At 36.5% G+C, this 21,769-nt stretch overlaps 5 protein-coding genes across 5 annotated transcripts; 2 read left to right on the top strand and 3 right to left on the bottom strand.

Moving 5' to 3' along the window:
* Positions 1 to 566: 566 nt before the first annotated feature.
* PHYBLDRAFT_156822 (hypothetical protein) lies at positions 567 to 4,310 on the bottom strand (the record flags this gene model as incomplete). The annotated part of the gene is made up of 12 exons (XM_018433520.1): positions 567 to 853; positions 942 to 1,099; positions 1,188 to 1,347; positions 1,411 to 1,490; positions 1,551 to 1,669; positions 1,750 to 1,854; positions 1,925 to 2,137; positions 2,244 to 2,309; positions 2,377 to 3,660; positions 3,765 to 3,932; positions 3,985 to 4,129; positions 4,219 to 4,310. 12 exons carry the CDS (start codon positions 4,308 to 4,310, stop codon positions 567 to 569), a joined length of 2,877 nt encoding a protein of 958 aa, XP_018283454.1.
* A 2,154-nt stretch (positions 4,311 to 6,464) lies between these two features.
* PHYBLDRAFT_184159 (hypothetical protein) lies at positions 6,465 to 6,918 on the top strand (the record flags this gene model as incomplete). The annotated part of the gene is made up of 2 exons (XM_018438894.1): positions 6,465 to 6,626; positions 6,683 to 6,918. The coding sequence occupies 2 exons, from the start codon at positions 6,465 to 6,467 to the stop codon at positions 6,791 to 6,793; spliced, it is 273 nt and encodes a 90-aa protein (XP_018283455.1). The 3' UTR covers positions 6,794 to 6,918.
* Positions 6,919 to 7,403: 485 nt separating this feature from the next.
* On the bottom strand, positions 7,404 to 8,638 carry PHYBLDRAFT_4549 (hypothetical protein; the record flags this gene model as incomplete). Its single annotated transcript, XM_018440188.1, has 5 exons — positions 7,404 to 7,639; positions 7,726 to 7,980; positions 8,049 to 8,112; positions 8,182 to 8,330; positions 8,458 to 8,638. Coding segments are annotated over 5 exons (885 nt in total), but the record flags the coding sequence as incomplete, so codon positions are not given.
* A 1,349-nt stretch (positions 8,639 to 9,987) lies between these two features.
* On the top strand, positions 9,988 to 12,196 carry PHYBLDRAFT_160840 (hypothetical protein). The gene is made up of 3 exons (XM_018434269.1): positions 9,988 to 10,805; positions 10,909 to 11,319; positions 11,381 to 12,196. Exons 1-3 carry the CDS (start codon positions 10,571 to 10,573, stop codon positions 12,043 to 12,045), a joined length of 1,311 nt encoding a protein of 436 aa, XP_018283457.1. The 5' UTR covers positions 9,988 to 10,570; the 3' UTR covers positions 12,046 to 12,196.
* An 840-nt stretch (positions 12,197 to 13,036) lies between these two features.
* Positions 13,037 to 16,699, bottom strand: PHYBLDRAFT_153500 (Homeodomain-like DNA binding domain-containing transcription factor; the record flags this gene model as incomplete). Its single annotated transcript, XM_018433167.1, has 8 exons — positions 13,037 to 13,325; positions 13,400 to 13,494; positions 13,821 to 14,000; positions 14,122 to 14,166; positions 14,245 to 14,397; positions 15,646 to 15,713; positions 15,944 to 16,262; positions 16,349 to 16,699. The coding sequence occupies 8 exons, from the start codon at positions 16,697 to 16,699 to the stop codon at positions 13,037 to 13,039; spliced, it is 1,500 nt and encodes a 499-aa protein (XP_018283458.1).
* Positions 16,700 to 21,769: the final 5,070 nt, after the last annotated feature.

Raw genomic sequence — 21,769 nt, forward strand, 5'->3', positions numbered from 1 at the left:
AACAGAGAATGGATCTTAGGATTCAAATCACCATCTTTGTTTTCGGTATTTAAATAATACACCCGGAGTACGAAATGGAACGAGAAAAAAAGAGTGGTGTAGACGAGTGAAGAGAGATAAAGATATAGTGGAGGCCATAAAAGAAGAATTTATCATCCCTTGTTATGGCGCATCTATTAAGAAGAGAAGGGTCTTGTTAGTTATTAGCCAAACTGTAAACACTTTACAGCTTGAAGGTCTTTCCTCACAATAGTATCGTAATCAGTTATACTGCCTTTTACAAGTACCCTACTTGTCCCATTTTTTTTATCAATTACTGTATTGAATGTGGTTCCATCTTTGATATATATATATTTACTAGTGCTATATATATATATATATATATATTTATTTCCTCTATATTTTCAAGTAACTAGTAAGAGTGTAGCAATAAATTTTGTGCAAGAGAATAATAACATGTGCATATATATATATATATATTTATATATATGGATATATATAGTTTGGTTGTTATTTTGTTAATTGAAGATGTAGTCTGAAAAGATGATTTATATAATCAAAAAAAATTATGCCTTTCTACCCTTGCGACTTGGCATCATTCTGGAGGCTGCGCTTGTGGTTGGAGTTGGCCGACCGGTGCTTGTAGAAGGACGAGCAGCATTGGGTCCCGAAATAGTACCGTTGGATCCGCCTGAACCTCCTATACTTATTCTTCTGAATCCCATAGTAATATCTTCTCTAATACTACCTTGGCGAGAAGGCCCGGTAGGGGCTATACTGCTTGAGCCAGATGCAATTCCGGAACGTAACTTGCGTGATCTGAATGCATTGGTATTCGAAATAGAGTGTAGTGCTAAGTATTTTGATATTAGTATTATAACCAAAATTTTCAATCACATTAAAGTCATTTTAACAAGATAACAAATAGTAAAATCACATACCCTGACGTCTTTGCCTTTCGTGTCTTGCCTGTACGTTTTTGAAATGTTGTAAGAGCTCTTGATATTTAATTACAGGCTCTTCGCTCTGTTTAGAGCTTGCACTGCTACTGGCTTTAATGTTTTGTCTTTTTGGGACTTCAGTAGAAACAGTCGGGGGACTATATATATATATACAGACAAGCTTATATTAAGTAAAAATTCGTAAAGATATTTGAAAGCTGGAGGTTAGCACGAAAAAAGTCTTACTTCTTTGGCATTCCATGCAAAAACCCAAGTGATGATACACTACTCAATCTGTTACGAAGAGTAGAGAATGCTGATGACTGTGGAAGCAGCATTAAAATTCCGTAGAGACATTTGTACAAATACGGATGTTTTTCTGGCTCCAGTAATTGGAGACGTAAATCTATAAAGAAAAAGGAGTGTAAGTTTGTTTGATTTTATGATCTGCAATATTTTTTATACACACAGGTAAACACTGGAGACTCAAGGAGTTGAACAAGCTTATCAACTTGTACAAGCATGCTTACAGTAATATCCATCTCTGCACTAAAAATCCCAATAAGAAAAATAAGTACAATTATTGAAAACTATGAGCAAAGCACCTACAAGACCTGGAGCATGATAGCAGCATGTTCATATGCTTGTGCCAAAAGACAAAGAGAAAATGTGGCTACAGCATTGTGGCACCACGATTTGTACAAAGCAATAAAAAGCCTTTGATTATCCTATATATTATATATATGTATGTGTGTATTGTATCATTAATACTTATTCATTGTAGATATTTCCTAAAGACCCTATTTACCTTGTTATCCAGATTTCGCAATCTTTTTCTAAGATCCGATAACTCTGATGAAGTTATTAAAATTATATTGAGCTGTTGAATCATAATACTAGCAAACTCCAGGTCCTTTTGTTAAATAGTAAAACATTAAGTCATGAAATGAGCACTTAAATAATCATATCATAGCTCTCTTTACCTCATCATTTTCTAATATGTCCGCAATTGTACAATAAATTCGTTCGGGATCAAGACTCATGCACAGCTGACGAATAATTAAACTTCCTCTTGATTCAAGTAGGCGGCGGTCAGTACTGAATAGTAGAAGCAAATTGACCATAAAGCTTCTAAAGTACTCATGGTCCGAATGAAACGAAATTTGTGCAAGTAGCTGCAAGTCACGTCTAACAACCTAAATAATAACACAATTAAGTAAGAGTAAATCATGCCTATTCTTTGTCAATAGATTCGGTATAGTATAGATATTAAATAAATAGATAGGTAGGTAGATAATTTACTTCTTCTGATGAATCTGATAGTGTTTTTAGCAATGCTGGGAAGATACCATCATCTGAAGGCAAGATCTATAAGAGGTAGTGAATTAGATAAGCTGTTTTCAATCATTCGATTGTGAAAATGCAATTATCTTACCTTGCTAGGTGCTTTCTTATGAAGCATTAGTAGCCACTCAAGACTGGCCACACGGGTCTCTTCATGCTCATTAAGAAATTGAAGGCATAGATTGGAAACTGTTGCTTGGTAATCGAATGGATCACCCGAGATACTATGAATTCCATATCCAAAGTCAAGTCGATTTGTACGACGCAAGATGGACAGATTGTTTCCACTATTGTGGGAGAAGTCATCCAAGTCTGTGGCTGCCATACTATGTGGACTTCCGGAAGGATCACTCATACTTGCGGAGGGTTCTGGATATGACATAGTTGTCTCAAGGACAAGCTTCTGAAGGTTTTGGTTGGTTTCCAGCGCGTACATTCTGATTACACTGACAGGATGGGCAAGTGACGGTAAGACAGCCTTAATAATCTTTGGAGTATACTGAATCACGATATCCTTGGCAATTACAATGAACTCATTGATCCACTGAAGAGCTGTACGTTGAATATCTTCTTCTTCTGAAGACAAATGAGGTAGAAGAATTTCGATGATCTTGCCGTACTGTACAATAACACCTTGCCCAGGTACATAGCTTCCTTTTCCGTGACCATCACTTTCTACGTCTGTAGCTTCATTATCGTCGTCGTCATTCTCAACAGCATCATTTTCCGAGGGGACTGGATGATCTTCAACCTTTTCTTCCTTCTTAACTTCCTTATCCCCTTCATCTCCTTCCTTAGCTTCAGATACGGAATCATTATGTTGCTGTTTCTCTAAGCGCGAGCTCTGTTCCTGTTTTTGCTTTTGCTTCAATCTCTGTTCCTCTTGGCGTTTCTTTCGGTTGGCTTCCAAAGTACGTCTGTATTCCGATTGCTGCTGCTGTTCACGTACTGTAGAAGCCTGTTTAATTTCATCCAAGAAGTCTGTCAATAGAGCGCTGACACCCACTCGGATGTCATTGCTTGGATCACTTAAACATTTAATAAGACCATCTAGAAACTCGGGTAAGAATGATACCAGCTCAAGATCTGGTATAGAATCAAGAGCAGAAATCCACGACACAAGGTAATTACGTGAACTAGAGTTCAGTACGTAGATACGTTGACTGAGAAGTGGAATAAACCGAGGAAGAGAAAATGCTGTGTTTCTGGGTAAAGATGAAGGGATGACAAGCGCTTCTTGACCCTCTTCTGCGGGGTTGAGAGGTACTTGATGAGGTGAGACATAAGTCGTAGAAAGTTCAGCCACAATGTCTTTGATGAGACGATCAAGGAGCTCTGCTCCATTCTTTACGGTAAGCTCAGAATCTGCCGATAGCTAATAAGACAAAACAAGTTTGTGTGTATTGAAAAAAAAAAGATATTTGCTACTATAAATTTTTTTATCCAGGACAAATCAAGATAGAAATATAGGAACCTTGCCTTGCACAATGCGTCAAAAATACTGTTGAAAAAACGCAAAACTTCTCCTTTGGCTACTTTCGCAATGTTGTACATGCTCTCACATGCGTAATAACGCACTTTCTGGTCCTGATTATTGAAGCAGGACAGGATGGGTGGGACGATGATATCAAGGTATTGAGCGATGGCCTAGAGATCATTGAGCTATGAATAACACAACACCTTGGCATCACAACCTTACTGGTCCAAGGGCAATGGCAGTTGCTGCTAATCCAATCAAGCCGCCGTAGCGAGCATTTGGATTGTTTGAATAAACAAAGTCTTGCACAAGCTCATTAACGATTTGCTTGATTCTCTCTGGTGCTTTGGCATTGTCCTTGACGAGTCTATAGTAAGATGGATCAAGTGACAAATTCTCAGGATTGGTTCTCAATCTTTTCTTCTTCTTCTTCTTGTACTTTTATACGTTTAGTACCTTTCGATCTCAAGTGCGGCTGATTTTCTCTTATCATATATTTTGTCGGTCAGTCCTTTGACTAGAGCGGCAGAGAAAATGGAAGGCTCCATAGCAATTAGATAAAGGAATGGAGAATCCTGACTTGAGCTGTAGTACTTTTTTGTCTGTTTATTTTTAACGCACACACGCACACACACACACAGACACACACAAGCAAAAAGTTCAAATGGACAAAAGAGTTATTGGATTAAATAATGATTGGTTGAAGGCTGTGGATCTATTGTCACACCCAAGTTTATAAGTATGGAGATCAACTATTTTTTACTTTCTTGGTTTCATACATATTTTATTTCTTGCCTTGTTAGACGATTGTCCATGCTAACTCTATAGAGCCTCTATTTAGACTACAAAGAAAGTGTTGGATTTTGACTAAACGTTTGGCGCAATTCAGAATACTCTAGAGGTTATTAAGAAACATTTGCACTAAAAGAGCTAATATAATATTAGTTGAGAATAATGAATGACTTTGGTAGTTTAGTTTTGTAAGGATACAATCCAGACTGCTAAAAATTATACATATAATAAAGTAAGGGTCCAAGTAATAATATAACTTTATGTGATTTGTACTTTAGCGACATTAAACCTTTATGTATCAATGAATGTATGCATCATTAAAGGCAGGAGAAGGCAGTATATTTCTGGCATGTTCATTGTTTGTGTATTGTGTGCCCAAAATATAAAAACAATCAATAAAGTCTAGCATTGATAATAATCAATCCGCATTTACCAAAGCGGGAGGGAGAAAAATCACGGGTCTAGGAATATGTTTATTACTGTTTCTGAAGGTCTGTATTTTTTTATGTGTATACCAGCTATCCATTTTTTCTTGCCCTATATTTTCATTAGATAGCCTGCTTATTATATCAAAGAATTTAATAAAGAAACACAACTATTCTATGAATTCGATATATCTTCAAAAGTAACATACATAATCCTTTGATCCCCAGACATAGTTGTATCCCAATATATATTTTTTTAGCTTATTTTATGCCTTGCAAAGGGGTTTTCCTTATAAATCATTTCAAGCCAAACCTCAAGTGTTTACAAGATTTTAACTGCTATGCAATACTCGACTTTTGGTCCAATATACTATACACTACAATGGAGCGCTTGGGAATAACATTACTTACCCATAACTTTGGTTCAATGATCTGAAATAGATATAGAATCGAGTCCTTACCGAGTAATTACACAGATATATAATACATAACGGAGAGTGTAAAAAGCACTTGGTTAATTCTAAGTAGATTTGTTAGCAAATATTAAGATCTTACTATTTTTCTTCTTTACATGCTTCTTCTATTCTTTTCGCGTCAGCCAAAACTGAGTTTTCGGAATGGATAAAAAAAAAGAAATTTATAGAATCCCAACCAAGTATTGTAAACTTACATAACCACTAATATCTTGTCTGCACAAATTAACAAAGGAATATAACCATGACTTTAGCTTTATTACACATCTACTTTTACTATATACTCTGTATTAACACACGCAGATATATATGCGTACTTTTGTGTATATATTACACGCAAAATTTTAAAACTTGAAGCCAAACAGCGAATATAGAAACGGTGTATGGATATAGATCATTACAAGCAGTTTGAATACATTGTGGTATAATTATTAGAGGAGTTCAATGTCCTCTATACTAAAACAGAAAGAGCATAAATGCGTTGCTTCCTTCTATTCGTTCCTGAGTAAGTTGCCTGATTCTCAAGGCAAAGATGATGCCAGAACCACTTACTCATACACACATATATATATATCTTACGCCGCTTTAAAATTGAATACAGCTCAGGTACCTTTTTCCAAAGCTGTAATGAGAAAAGCAGTAAATGACGTAGGGATGATAGCCGAAAACACTACTTCTTTTGTATGAGACAGAAAAATGAAATTAAAAAAATGGTAAAGTTACTGCATCTATCAAAGACTTCAAGGCACAAAACTCAATAATTCTGTTAATGACAGGGGGGCTGTGCACACTCGTACAATGTCTATTCACGGCTAAATAATGCGTGTCAGAATCACGCGTCTTTTGCTCACATCAAAGTGATACAGAGTCGAGATATGGAGGTTTTTGGCCTATAGTGTAGATATTTATCCTATGACGCAGCGACATGTGTTTGCTAGTGAGCAAATTAAAATTTAAAATCTTATATAAAGACTCGAATTAATGGATTACTTATCTTTATCTTTATAAAAAAATGTTTGCTAAATCTGCCCTTCGTATCTCTTCCCGTTCCATTGTTGCCCGTCGTGGTATTCAGACCACTCGCGTTGCCAAGACCGAGGGTGCTATCAACACCTCCCGTGGTGGTTTCAGTGACAAGGAGAAGGCTGTCGAGAACCAGTGGGCCTACACTCACGTAAGTTATATATATACATACATCTTTCAGTAGCTTATTCTAATACCCCAAAACAGGATGCCGAGAAGCTCAAGAAGTTGCGTGAGACCTTGGCTTTGACCGAAAAGCATACCGCTGAATTGAAGAAGCATCTCGATGAGTTCGAGCAGTCTATTGTTAAGAAGTAAATCCCTTGCACACCGCATTTCTTGTACATTATACTCTCTATATCTCTATCTCTTTCTCCCAAAAACAAAAAAGACTTTATACTACATAAAACCGAAGACAACCGATTTGTTATAATTTATCATTTATAATTTTTGGCTTTTTATTTATTTATTTATTGTATTTTGATCTTCAGGGTAACCCCTTATCGGATACATTAATTTGTTGTTGTTGTTGTTGTTGTTATTGTTGTTGTTATTATTGGTGGTGTTGTTTGACGAGATTACTTTCCAGAAGCTCAATATGACCTCGAAGTAGTACAGTGACTGACTAAGACTAAAATAGTTGATTATTTAGAGCTTGGAGAGAAGGCCAGTCTTGTCGTTCAAAAGCTTTACAACTAATGCGCTAGAACCCCAGCTAGATTGATAGCCTAGTATATTATCAAATATTCAAGTAAGTTGTGTGGATCAAAGAGCGTAAGTAAAAATAAGTAGCCAATAATACGTACCGTGAGAACTGTGGCCATAGTTGTGGCAAACTGTGTACTTTTTACCATTGGGAAGGTCTATGATTGATGATATAAGTACATGTAGAGGACAAACAAGGGATATACTTACAGCGAGACTCCTTCTCAATACGAATTCCACCCTTGCGTCCAGGTCTGAAACCAACGTTAACAGAGACAATATCAAATGCTTCGGGTCCCTTGCCATGGGTGATGTCAGGATAAAGGTTGCAGCAGTTCTTGAGTATTGTCTTGGTCAATTCAGCATCAGGCTTAGGATCTTTGTTTACCAAGTCCATGGTACCACCACAGATAACGTTTCCATCAGCACGAGGGATGATATAAGTGAAATATCCATCACCTAAAAAAAACAAAGCGAAACAAAAAATGGATTCAGAATGCAAAAAATATATGGGATTATATAGAGTATATGCTTTTGAATTTTACCATCACGATAGAACTGTTGCTTAACGTGGGGAGCGCGAACGAGGACAGTCTGACCACGAAGAGTGTACATATTATCATCCAAAACATCCTTCAGGTCGCGGGCACCCATAGCAGTACAGTTGATCAGAGTATCTGCATCCTTGTATTTTTCCATTACTTCTTGGAGACTTTCAAAGCTACCTCTTTCGAGGCGACCTCCAAGACTCTCAAGAGTGCGAACCAACCATGCGAGATAGGTAGGAACACTTGTAGTGACTATGAAGAATAAAATGAGTCACTTTGTTAAAACAAAAAATTCTATCGCCGATAAAAACAATACTCACACGATACAAAACGGAAACCAAATGCTGTTCCCTCAGGCAGTAAATCCTTAGGAATCTCTTTGAACTATAAAAAGATGAATTAAAGTTGGCCCTATTGATTTCCCACAAGAAAAAAAATAGTACACAAACTTACCTCTGCATAGTGATCACGAACCCACAGGCTGTCCTGTCCGGGCATATCTGGTAGGTCATTGTACTGAAGACCGGGGCAATACATCACACCGGCAGAGAAATCTTCGTTTGCCAACCGTTTGAATTCTTTGAGTGTGTATCTGTCGATTGCTAAAAGAAAAGAAAAAAATCAGAAATCGAAATTAAGATCAAAATCAAGATCGAAATCAAAATCAAGTCAATGAAAGTCTATGTATGGCATTTTTTTTTTTTTTTACTTTTAAATATTCTACATTACCTTGAAGGCGCTTATCAGTGCTGGTAGCAAAGCTGAGAACGGAAGCACCAGCCCAAGGCGAAGTGTATTCGTGAGACATGTCACCGGGAATATGCTTGCCAACGACTACAACATTTTTGTGACCATTGCGCAAAAGCATGATGGCTGTAGTGAGACCACTAACACCAGCACCTAAATCGATTGATTAATTAATTAATATTAATTAATATGTGGCTGTATTATTATTTGTTGACTTATAGAATCTTACCGAGAACAACAACACCAGGCATGATTTAGGTAGGTAGAAAGAAGAAAGAAAATAAATGTAAGGCGCCAACCAAATTTGATATTTTTTTCAGCATTTTTATACAGCACAAGCCTAGTTTCCAGGAGAGAACTGTTACACCAGATTGTCCGGTATGATTTTACCGCACAGCATACGTCCGATCCATGCCTATCCATTTGAGATAAATAAAAAATAAACTGCTACCCATACAAATGGTGATCTTTTATCCATTCTGGGGTTGAGGAACATTAACCAAAACGGGGAGCAAGTGACTGCTGTTCTGACAGCTGGTACAAATCAAAAAGTCAATCTATTGTTGTGTTTCAAGCAAACATCTTGGAGAAACCAAGAGATGCTACACATACAAGAGCATGTATAATAAAGTTGGTTTAAGGAGCCAATTGAGATACAGGATAAAAACTACTCATGAGCTAAACCTTTTAAATGATAACGGATGATAAAAAAAGGTGTATTGAGTAACCAAGACTTGTTTTTTGAAATTTAAACACGACTTTGTGGGTAAAGATAAGTCGGATACAGGATTAATACCCTCTTTCTTGTTTAGATAGCAAGTCTATCAGCTCGCTCCGAGAAAATCCATTATTTCAAACCGCCAGTCAGTAAATAAAGTAATTCAGATCCTCAGATAACATTTAATACTAGGCTGTCCTGGCAAGAAATCATGATTTATTAACATTACATATTGCATGTTTCTTTGAATATAATCCCACTGTAATTATAGATATAGCACTAGCACAATAGTCATTTCACGCCAAACATTCTGTAAATATTGTGATTTAAAGTGTTTAAAAGGAACCAAAAGGATCTAAAGGTGGCGTTCTTGTGGAACATCTAGGCTGCCTTTTAACACAGTACGCAAACTGGTAATTAGCCAAAGATAATAAAGAGGATTTATTATAATTTGCCTATAAAAAAACACCCCTTCTCCCACATTTATCTCTAGTCCAAGCGCTGTCATTATTGGTTCATAGTAAATTTTTGCTGCTTTTTATACTGATCTATTGAGAATCGAATGTTAATTCTTTTGCTTTATATATTTCCCACTTTCTTTCTAGCTCAATTGTCTTCTTCTAGTCAGTGTATAAAACAGACACATTTTATAAATGCTTAGAATTGAAATTCTAAAATGCAGTAAAACGACTGGGCAATGGTCAGTTAAAGTACCGCCTCTTTTCTTTTTACGTCAGAGGCATAGAATGACGCAGTGAATGAATGAATTCATCTGTTCACCTTTCTCTTCCTCTTGTTCTTGTACCGCCCACTTGCCCTTGAGAAAGGTAAATTTCGTTTCTCGTCCTATGAAAGAGTCGTCTTCCTCTCTTTTCCCGTATATACCTGCTACTTCTGGTTCCTGTCTATCGTCAGACGTCCCATCCTCTGTCTGAGTCCTTCATACGCGAAAATATTGGTGTGATCGCAACTGATGAACAAAAAAAAAGAACCTGTGTTTCTTGGTCATCATTACTTTCTGACGTGTCATTGCTTGTTTTATTGCCACGGTGTTGATCCTTTCCCTTTTTACTTTTCTATACTCTCCCTATTGATCTATAATTCCAAAGATGTGCTACGCCTCATAGAATCTTCCTTTTTCTTCTTCTTTTTCCTTCTTTTTATTATCATTTCATCATTCACTTCATCACTTTCTTAACAATCATCTTGTGTGAGGAGGATTCTGGATACACGGAGGAAAAGGAATACCAAAAATACGTGCATGTCATTCGGGACCAGAGAGAGAATGAGAAACTTTCATTGTGGTCGCGCCTACGTCCTTACTAAACTTTCGGTGATATCCCTTCTTTTACCCCTCTCCAGTTCTTATATACAACAATGTCTGCTGCCGACCACACCGACGATCTTATCGATTACGATGAAGAAGAGGAACATATTGTTCAACCCAAGACAACCCACAACGAGCCGGAAACAACCGGTGCAGATGACGAGTCAAAGAAGGACAAGAAAGGTTCCTATGTTGGTATTCATTCTACTGGTTTCCGTGATTTCTTGCTGAAGCCTGAATTGTTGAGAAGTATTGTTGACTGTGGTTTCGAGCATCCATCTGAAGGTAAAAAAAAACTATCCGCCAAATACTCGGTTTCAATCGACAATCGACAATTCAAAATCTACGAACACGTTGAACTAACACAAGACAAATCACCAATTCATAGTTCAGCAAGAGTGCATTCCTCAGTCTATCCTCGGCATGGATGTAATTTGCCAGGCTAAGTCTGGTATGGGTAAGACTGCTGTGTTTGTGCTGGCCACCCTCCAGCAGATTGAACCCGTCGACGGTGACGTATCTGTTGTTGTCCTCTGCCACACCCGTGAGTTGGCTTTCCAGATCAAGAACGAGTACGCACGTTTCTCAAAGTATCTCCCCGAGATCCGCACCGAAGTGTTTTACGGAGGTGTACCTATGACCAAGGATGTAGAAACCCTGAAAGATAAGACCAAGTGCCCTCACATCCTCGTCGGTACTCCTGGCCGTGTACTTGCCCTTGTGCGTGACAAGTATCTCAAGCTGGGAAATGTTAAGCATTTCGTCCTCGATGAATGTGACAAAATGCTTGAGCAGTTGGGTATGTACAAACAACGTGTATTACAAAAACAACGTTGATCATTAATACAATACAAACGTAGATATGCGTAGAGATGTTCAGGATATCTTCAGATCTACCCCCCACCACAAGCAAGTCATGATGTTCTCTGCTACTCTTGCAAAAGAGATGCGCCCAGTGTGCAAGAAGTTTATGCAGAACCCTCTTGAGATTTATGTCGATGACGAAGCCAAGTTGACTCTCCACGGTCTCCAGCAGTTTTATATCAAAATGGATGAGCGTGAGAAAAACCGAAAACTCAATGAGCTTCTTGATACTCTCGAGTTCAACCAGGTCTGCATCTTTGTGCGGTCCGTTCCTCGCGCCAATGAACTTAACCGTATTTTGACTGACTGCAACTTCCCCAGTATCTGTATTCATTCCCAGATGAGCCAAGACGAGCGTATCAAGCGTTACAAGTCATTCAAGGACTTTGAGAAGCGTATTATGGTAGCTACTGATATCTTCGGTCGTGGTATTGATATCGAACGTGTCAATATTGTTATAAACTATGACATGCCCGACAGCGCCGATACTTACCTTCATCGCGTGGGTCGTGCTGGTCGTTTTGGTACCAAGGGTCTTGGCATCACCTTTGTATCGGATGACAAGGATTCAGAGATCCTCAATGCTGTCCAGAGTCGCTTCGAGATCAACATTGTGCCATTGCCCGAAGACATCGACATCAATACCTACATGACTTCTTAAACAAAGTGCAATCGTCTTTCAAATAAATAAGTTTGGTCCATCTTTGTGTTCTATTTGATTACAGCTTTCAAATAATTTTTGATTATAAAAATAGAAATAAAACTACTTGTACATGTCGACCGAAAGTGTCTGCTGTATTTTGAATAACCACAATTAGGGTACTGATAGTATGTTGTTATTATAGAGAAAAAAAAACTCATTAAAAAGGTATGAAATACACTTAGAATGAATAAAAGTCTTGTGGATATTCGTAGCTCTATGTGTATGTATGTATATATATATGTGTGCTACAAACATGGTTTTGGTTGGTTTTAATGTTGGATATGTATAGTATTTTATAAATATAATCTTTTCAAATGACTATTTGATTAAAATTCAATAACACCTTGTTAATACTCAATTTTTTTTGATTCTTATATCTATATCAAAAGATACTCAAAGTACTATTTTTTTTTTGAAAATAAAATATCATTTGCAGTAGTGTTTGGATCTTAGCTCAACACTTGTTCAGTTTAACATAATTGCTCTCACACAGTCATAATACCAGAAAGTGTGGTAAGCTAATCTATCTAATCAAATTGAAATTATTAAGAGCTATTAACGTTTAAATGATGCCATTAATTGAAACCCCAAGACATATGCTCTTTCCGAGTAAATATCAGCTCTACCTTTGATTTCTCATACGGGGAGAAAATATGAATTTTGCGTCAGGTCTTTAAACAAGCCATATTGAAAGAGTTTTTTAATGAGCCCTTTGAGCAATATCTTTCTTTATATTAAATTTAGGATCCAAAATTTAAAGCTATACTTTATAGAAATTATTCTCTTGATATACAGTAAAACACACTATACAAGTCGGACAATTCGAGAATACAAGGCGTATTTCAATATTGTTTAAATAATAATAGAAAATAACAAGTCAGTACACCTAATGCGTAGAACATTTGAGATAAAATTTACACTATAAGGATGTAGGAAGGAGTTATATCAATCATACAGAAGAAGGCTGGTGGCCAGGGTTGGTTTCAGTTTGGCGCACAGAAACATCAGGACGTTGGTTGTTGTTTCGTGAAGAAAATAAGAAAATGTCTAAAATATTGTGTACAGCCATAATGTCGCGATTCCATACAATATTGCAAGTGGTTTCTTGGAGCTGCAATATTGCGTGCACTCTTCGCTTCGACTTGCTGTTAACTAAGTTTTCTACATTTCTCTTCTTGAACTCATTGCATACTTGGCTGGTCAGGTATTCATATAACATGTACATCTCCATGTTCATGCTACAAAATGTTTTAAAGTCTTCTTAACAAGATGGGTAGGTGCCGCTTTATTTCCCCTGAGGGCATGGTTGAACACACCATCCCCAAAAGCAATGCTTGTTTTTACGGGAGCCTCAGTATGGTCAGTGGAGGCAGGAAGAAAGAATTTATTCTTGTACTTGTGTGGTGCCTATATCCCTGTGGATGTGTTCTTATTCTATTTGGTGCTGTTGTATACCAAACGCTTGCAAATCTCATTCAGTCCTTTCTGCTTCCGCATATAGCATTTAAATTTTAATTTGGATGACCCAGAGGTGTATTAGTATAAAAGAAATTAACTAAATGACATATTTTACACTGAACAATTATTTTGACTATAATATTTTGTAATGGTATCATACAAATCAAGTCGTTCTTTACATACTTTTAGGAGATCTGCTTCGTTCGTGGTTTTGAGCGAGCTCAAATCAGATATATTTAAATAGTTATCCAGATGTTCCTTCTTATATACTGTACATCATTAAATCCACGAAGATGATAATATTCATTCACGCTTGTCGTTCTTTGTCTCCCAGATGTATCGATAGCGGTGATGATATCACAAACACCAGGGTCAACAGCCCAAATCTGGCAACCTTTATCAATATCGTTGATAAAATCTGCAGGTTGTTTTTGAGCAGGCGCTTCCTTTTTCTTCTGGGCGACACGGGAAACCAGAGAATAGATACAATAACCGTCAGTAATTATTAAGTTGCTAAATACGAATTTATTAAAGTTAAACATTCTTCTAAATAAATAAATAAATAAAAATCTATACCTGAATTGTTTTTTCCAGTTGAAAGACTGTTTCTTGTACGGAATCCTAACTCTGAAAAGTTGCAAATCTGATGATAAGAATTTGTGAGGACAGGCTTGCTTTTTTCCCATTTACAGTTATTACAGCAAAAACAGAAGCGAATAGACTCTGGTCGATGGTTGGGATTAAAAGACCATCAGCAGGCATTTTTATGAATAAAAAGTTGACAAAAAGAGCACCAACATATACAACTTTGTTGGTATAGTCTACCTTGCGAACCAGTTCTTGAACAAACTCCTAATTATTGTAAATATTTTTCAATGATGTCTTGATAACGAACTGTTCAGTTCTTTCGTCTGGTTCACATGAAGAATCCTTAACCTTTCTGTTGGGACATAGCTTGATTGCTGCCCGCGCACGAGTGCTTAAATTTTAAGAAAGGCACCGTTTTTCTATATCGCTTTTACTGTTTTAAATTCTAAATTATAGCAAAGCATCCTTCTTATATATTTTCTTTTGAATTTTTTAAGATGTTTCTGGCCTTGATGAAGAAGCTTCCTCTGGATCTGTAGAATCAAAAGATAAAAAAAGTAGTTAAATAACTGAATATTATAAAAATGTATATTATATCTTATCTTCATCCACTTTAGTTTCCTTACTTGTCTGCTCCGTATGTTGGGATTCTAATTCTTCATAAATAAAATACACATAAATTCTCAGCTCAAAGTTGTTCTTTATTGGTTTTTAAAAGGCTTTAATGCTGATATACATACATATACGTCTTATAGAATATAGTTTTGGCGAGCAGAACATCGACAGGAAAGGACGAAAAGAGGAAACAATCGACAATGCGAGCGCATTTCTTAGAGTTTGAGTCAACAACTAGAATTTTTTTAACATAAGAGACAGTCTTATTTTATGCTCTCTTCTTAAAGACTTATGCCCTTTTTAATAAGATCCCAATGGCATTATCTTCATTTCAGTAACATCCACAAAAATATAGTGAAAATATTAGATAAGTTCAATTTATCTGAATTTATTTCTTTTTTTGTCTGATTTTTTATTTTGCTTTTCCAAAATAGGTATGCTGTACGTCTAGAAATACAGAAAAACACATTTGTACGTCGCACAATTCGAAAAAATAAGGCGCATTTTTGGGATAAATATTTTTCAAAGCTTTTTATATTTAAGCAAAAATTTGAGTATACATTATAAAAATCGAGTGTCAGAATGTTTATTATGATCCTTAATAGCCTAAGAATGCCTCTCTATGCGGTTTATTTGAGAGGAAAAAAGATCCATTCATAACGGTTAGGAACTCTTAAAAATACGCCTTGTATTCTCGAATTATGCGACTTACAAATGTGTTTTAGTTTATTTTTGTCAAATTTAAACTTCACTTTTTTGTATTTATTGGTCGGCTACAGTGCAAAGCACAGCGATTAGCTTAATATGCCTGAATTTTTATATTACAAAATTTATATGAGAGGGAAAATGTAAAAGGAGATTAAAAGAAAAAAACTATTCCAAGGGACTCCTTATCACCACAAGCGCCTCGGTTGCTATCATACCAGGAAGGAAGGACTGTTCGTCCATGACTGAGGCCCAGTGAGCTCGCCAAATGGCATTTTAAACTTCACTTTGGTTTGCTACCTTTTATAAAATTAGATTTAAAACACCGAACATAAATTTTGTGAAAAGAGAAAGAAAAAAAAGGGGAAGACTGTAAAAGATCAAAGGCTTTTTTCAGAAGCAGCCTGATATAATCACACGAATCTCTTTTAACTTTGCCGTTTGTTGACCGTGGTAATGAGAGAGAGAATTATCTCATAATTTTGATGACCTTGTTTTTGGAGTTCCATAGAAATTCCAGAAGTTAACGATGTCCATGAACATTGGGTCATTAGGCCAAATGACCTGACCTGACCTGACCTGACCTGGCCTGGCCTGGCCTGGCCTGGCCTGGCCTGACTTGCTTTGCCTTGCTTTGCCTTGCTTCGCCTTGCTTTGCCTTGGCTTTTCAAAGGTTGAGTCGGGTTGGGTTGGGTTTGGTTGGAGTCGGGGTTGAGGTGAGAGTGAGAGTGAGAGTGAAATGGGGTGGAGTTGGTTTTAAGACGAGTTATTTTTTTTGGACGCGTGTTATACATCCAATCCTTCCCTTGCTATTCATCATGGCTTGTATTAACGCTGGAGTGTAAGAACGAAAGCCAGCCTTTTGAAGATGCTTTATAATTATGCTTATATCCACGGCCTCGTCGTCTGTTTTCGAGTTTGTTTTACTGGTATTGGAACTTGTAGTGGAGGTTGTATCGGAAGAAGACGACCCGATAATGTTTTTCTTGATACGCAATCCTGGGCGACTCTGATACTTTTCAACAATTTTCTTTGGTCTGCCCGTCCTTGGTTTCAGCTCAGTAGTTCCAGTTTTCTCCATTCGTTTGATTACATCGCGAACAGTTGACTTTGGAATCTTCATTAGATTGGAGATTTGGGGAACTTTCATTCCAGAGCGATTAAGCCAGATGATGCCACCACAATCAAATTGAGTTTTTGGAGTACAGCCAACTCGAGACTTTGGATTTCCGTCGGTCGATGACATTGACGGCTTCTGTAATAAGGCGAGTGTCGAATAAAGTAAGAATAAAATAAAAGGACCAAGAAAAAAAAACACACGCACACACACAGAGAGAAAGAGATAGATAATAGAAGAGAGAAGTAGACCCATTTTTGGAAAGATGCGACGACTTTTTCCTAGTGTGACTGTAGTGCTGTTGTAAATTATGTACACTTTCCAGATTTTTTTTACGTATACTCTGTGTTTACGTTTACCGTAGCTTGTTACGCTAGACGTAGCTCTAAGTTACTCGTCCAATCAGCTCTTGTTACGCAGGGCGTAACTCTCGGTTACGTTTACCGTAACTTTGTTACATTGAACATAACTCTCAGTCACGTCCTGTTTCTTTCTTGCTGTATTTTTTTGCATCGTTTCCATGAATAAAAAGATCAGTAATATTTGATTTTTTAATGTTTATTTATTCAGACTGTTGTCTTCTAATTCTTTTTTATCACTGCTGTTGTATTTGACATATTTTGAGTAACCATCGTGATACAAGAATACGAACAAGTCACTATAGTCTGTTTACCCAATGGAACGCTCATCCCGCATAATAGTCATTAAGAATATAGATACTCAATGTGACCGGGTAAATCCCGTTACATATAAAGACTCAATTAAATCACTCTTTTTTCAGTCAGTTCGATTCGACTTATATGCCTCTTAATAAACTCTCCTGTGTCTCAAAGTACTTATCAAGTCTTCCCTTCCATACCTAAGTGCAACAACTATCCCCCCCCCCCCCCTTTTTTTTTTTAAGAAAAATAATCCCATCCAGAGGATTTGTTGATTTTCAAGTTACCTAAAATTTTTCGCCCTGAATCTGTCATACTATCAAAAAAAACCATGTGGCAATATTAGTATACTATTGATATCTCAGCTTCTTTTTTCCATCTTGGCAATAATGCCTATGTAAATGAATCTTCTGAATTACCGAAAAATACGCACTGCGATACTTTATTCATACCAAAACCAATCACGCAGAGCAGCCTACCCCCAATTGAAGAGCATACAGATATCTCATCACGCTTTACCTACACTGTAGATATGTTGGCTACAATTTCTGGGAACATATCTTCAAAAAAAATGGCAAGGCTATGGGCTGAAAACGTCTCTTAAATGTAGCCGCAGAGCAATCCTTTATTAAGGTCTATGCAACCAAAGAAATCTTACGTGAGATGTATTCTAGTTATAGAAAACGGAAGAAATAAATTATACTTGCTTTCTCTACTTCTACTCCTCTCCTCCTTTCTTTGCATACCCCTATATTTTTGGAAACTCGTGAAGATTACATAAGAAAAGGAGTTGTATCAGTTCTGAAAAAAGCGATAATCAGTGATCATCTCTGCAGAAGACAAATGAATATCGCTTTTTATTATAATGATATATTCTTCACCTTTATAAAGCATATTTTCGGTCTATCTTCTTGGGCAAATGGTGCTTTTTTTAGTACTGAAAAAAAAAAAGGTGTCGCGATCTATGATCGCGGTATAGGAAAATTATAAAATGTTTGGCTACGCCAAACCCTTTTTGATCACTGGGCAAAGTTTATTTTTAATAATAGGCATATAAACACCTGCACTTAACGCAAAATTTTAAACAGAGTATACGAAAAAAAATCAGAAAAAATGTATACGCTGAAAGGTACAATATTCGGGACGACGCGAGACGTGTTTTATATTCTACTTTAATTGTTCGAACCAACTGTTACATTATATATATATCATAAGCAAAATATGGGGTATATTAGACATTAAGTAGAGACGATGTTTTATTCTGTGATAAAGAATAGCGCCGTTATTGTATACTTTTTTTTGGGAATAACTATTTACTGGGTATGTCTTGACGTTTTGAGTTAATAAAGAGAATATGGTAAATTATAGTATATTATGAAATAGCTCACACAAAAGGTAATTAGCCGAGTGGTTTATTCTATAAACCATGTCACACTGTTTTATACTATTATATGATATGTCATACTACACTATAATACACTATACCACGCTATATTATGTTATACTATGTTGTATTATACTATACTACTATACACTGTTCTCTTCTATCGATTTATTTTATAATTGAGTAATTGGGCTATATTTTGTACTAAACTACAGTTAGCTAAGGAAAAGACGAAACTTCCTGTATATCCAAGAGTAGCAAGTATTCAAAATATAAAGCAGGTTGTGTCCCTAAATTATATATTTTGAAGTCAAGCTGCTTCTGAGGCTATTTAAGAACGAAAGCGCATGGGTTCTTGTCAAGATCATTGAGAGGCTTTTATTGTGTAACTACAAGTGTGTTTGGTCGTACGTGAGGTCTTGACAAGCCTTCCTGTTTTTCTTATTCGTCACATGCGACACAAAAGAATTATACTCTATTATATGAAAATAATTTATCTTCCACGATTTTATGTAAAATATAGTAACTACACGTAGAGTGTACACTTCTTTAAACATGTATATAATTATATATATATATATATATATGCGTGTGTGTGTGTGTATGTCTGTATGTGTATATTTGGCTTCTCGGCATACTAATAAACTATTTCCCCGAGCATTACTCAGATTATCAACATTTATCTTCTTTCACAACTAGTCAACACACATTTACATATACATCTACAGCATTAATGATTATTATGTAAAGGAAATGTTCAGTGCTTTAAAGCGAAAATCTTGTGATTTAAGCTTTACCAACTTGAAAGACGAATGGGGATTTCTCCGTTTATCAAAGAACATTTGCTGCATACAACTATCCCTTACAGCGGAGTAGGCTTCCAATCTTACTCAGAACATCTATTTTAGCCAATTGCAACTCTATAATAAAAGAGTAATAGAAACAGTAAAAGACAAGGGGATAAAGAAACTCCTTAAGGAACAGGGTCTTATTTATACTTGTTTATTTCTGTGGTTGATATTGTGCATATTTTTTTTGAATGAGAGACTAGGTAAAGATGGTCAGTATGGAGACCACTGCCAAGAATATACATAATGCATACATGTACCCAAGTATTTAGAAATGATTTATTCAAAACCTTTAGTACATTATGGGATAAGAATAGTATATTATATTATTGTTTTCTCATTTCTCCAGATTTAAGCAGTTTAATAAGTATTTGTTAAGTTTTGTAGCATCTGTGGCCCAAGAAATAAATAAATATAGATACAAATATAAATACAAATACAAATGATTTAAAAGTCACTTTTTTCTATGCCACAAGAATCACTCCTATAGTTTTTTTTTGACACATACGCGCACGCACACGCATATAGAAAAGAGCATAGTCAATAGTATAGTAGTTACTTTGGCTTACCTATGAAAGTATTTGTGAGGCGTGTGGACATTGTAGTTGCTTTCTTTGTTCTTTATTGATTTCTGTGGTTATGGTTTGATTGGTTTGATTGACAAGTAGTTCCTCTGATTTCTATCTATCAGGTATTTTCCATTCTCCCTTTTTTTATGTGTATGCATATATATATATATATATCCGGCAGGAAAAGAAACCAAGATGATATTCACTCGTTGCAATGAGGTTAATTATTCTTTGGCTTGAAGCTTTCATTCAAGTCTTGAGTACTGTTACTACTATTTGGTACAAATGTTGATGAGGTGGATGCTTCTGGTGATGGGTGACCTAGAATAGAAGTATAAGTAAAAGTAAAAGTGAAAGTATAAACGTTTATATATGGACATAATTTAATAGAAGAAGAATAAAGAAATAAAGCAAAACTCACTATAATTGTTTAAAAACTCATCCATATTCACATAGTTCAGAGCATCATCTTTGGGCGAAAACTTATTTGGATCAAACCCAAGATGCTGTGTCAGAGCATCAAGGCTGTTTCCTAGTGCGTCTGTGTCCCGATTGATCAAGTGGGTAGCTTCTCCTAGATGATTTGGTCCCATATGGCCTTGGAGTAGAGGCATGATATCTGGAATGCTGGTAGAAATGTGAGGGGTGTTTGATGGTGTGATATTATGGATTTTTGTGGATGTGGTGGATGCAGGGCTTTGTGAGATTTCTGGAGAAGAAGATGAGGAGGAAGGAGATTGGGCTGGATGATGATATAATTTTGAATGATCTATTGTGTTTAGTCCTGATCCACTCATATTACTGTAGTCTACGTTTTGAGGTAGGCCGGCACTATAGAATGCATCATTTGTCAATTGACTGAAAAGAGAAGGGTTTGTCTGTGCCAGACTAAATAGGCTCTGAAGCCCTTGTAGCTGTTGAACATTGAGAAGAGCAGCAATATCTGATGGTGATGGTGATGGTGATGGTGATGGCTGAGAAGGTTGAGATGGGAGATAGCCTGAATAGAGAAAGAAAAAGAAAGAGAAAAGAACAATTATAAGAATCCCATTTCTAATACCTTTAACTTTTTTTTCTATAAAATAAGAAGCTCATCACTATCACAACAACTAAGCACCAACCTTGAACTGTGCGCTGTTGCTGTTGCTTTGTCTGATTGTTCAAGGCTATTGCTTCTGCAAGGTCCGCAACAGGACTATCCGAAGGTGGTACAGGCGGAGATAGACTTTCCGGAAGTGTGTGTCCAGACGCACTGGACAAAAGTGTCTCTGCATCATACTCAGAGTCCTCTGCTATACACTCTTTAATTTTGTTTTTTGTCGATTGGCGTCGGATTTTTGCCCGGGATCTTTCTTCTTCTTCGTAATCATCCTCTTTACTATTGTTCGTATTCATATTTGTGTTTGTGTTTGTGTTTGAATTGTTCTTGTTCATATTCTTGCTCCTATCATTTCCACTATTATCACTATCGTCATTGCTGTATTCTGTATTCGTATCACCAATCAAATAACGTCTTTTACGTGGAATGGAAACTCTTTTCTTTTCACTTGAAAACACAGACGCAAGAAACCTAAGAATCTTGTCAATTGTCTCTTGATGTCTTTGGTGCTTTTCTCTTGTCGCTAAATTCTCTTGCCAGAGAATCTGATTGTCGTTCTGGACACTCTTTAGATGAGAACTGATGCTCATTTGATGTTTTTTGATGGCAGATATCTCGTCCAGAATGTGATTCAAGTCAT

The sequence above is a fragment of the Phycomyces blakesleeanus genome, assembly GCF_001638985.1.
Source record: "Phycomyces blakesleeanus NRRL 1555(-) unplaced genomic scaffold PHYBLscaffold_45, whole genome shotgun sequence".
Taxonomy (NCBI): Eukaryota; Fungi; Mucoromycota; class Mucoromycetes; order Mucorales; family Phycomycetaceae; genus Phycomyces; species Phycomyces blakesleeanus.

What these genes read in the sequence shown, in the direction of transcription:
- PHYBLDRAFT_160840 (XM_018434269.1), top strand. Translation starts at nt 10,571, where the DNA reads ATGTCTGCTGCCGACCACACCGACGATCTTATCGATTACGATGAAGAA. An exon ending in TTTCGAGCATCCATCTGAAG is followed by an intron (nt 10,806 to 10,908) that starts GTAAAAAAAAAC and finishes ACCAATTCATAG; the next exon opens with TTCAGCAAGAGTGCATTCCT. An exon ending in CAAAATGCTTGAGCAGTTGG is followed by an intron (nt 11,320 to 11,380) that starts GTATGTACAAAC and finishes ATACAAACGTAG; the next exon opens with ATATGCGTAGAGATGTTCAG.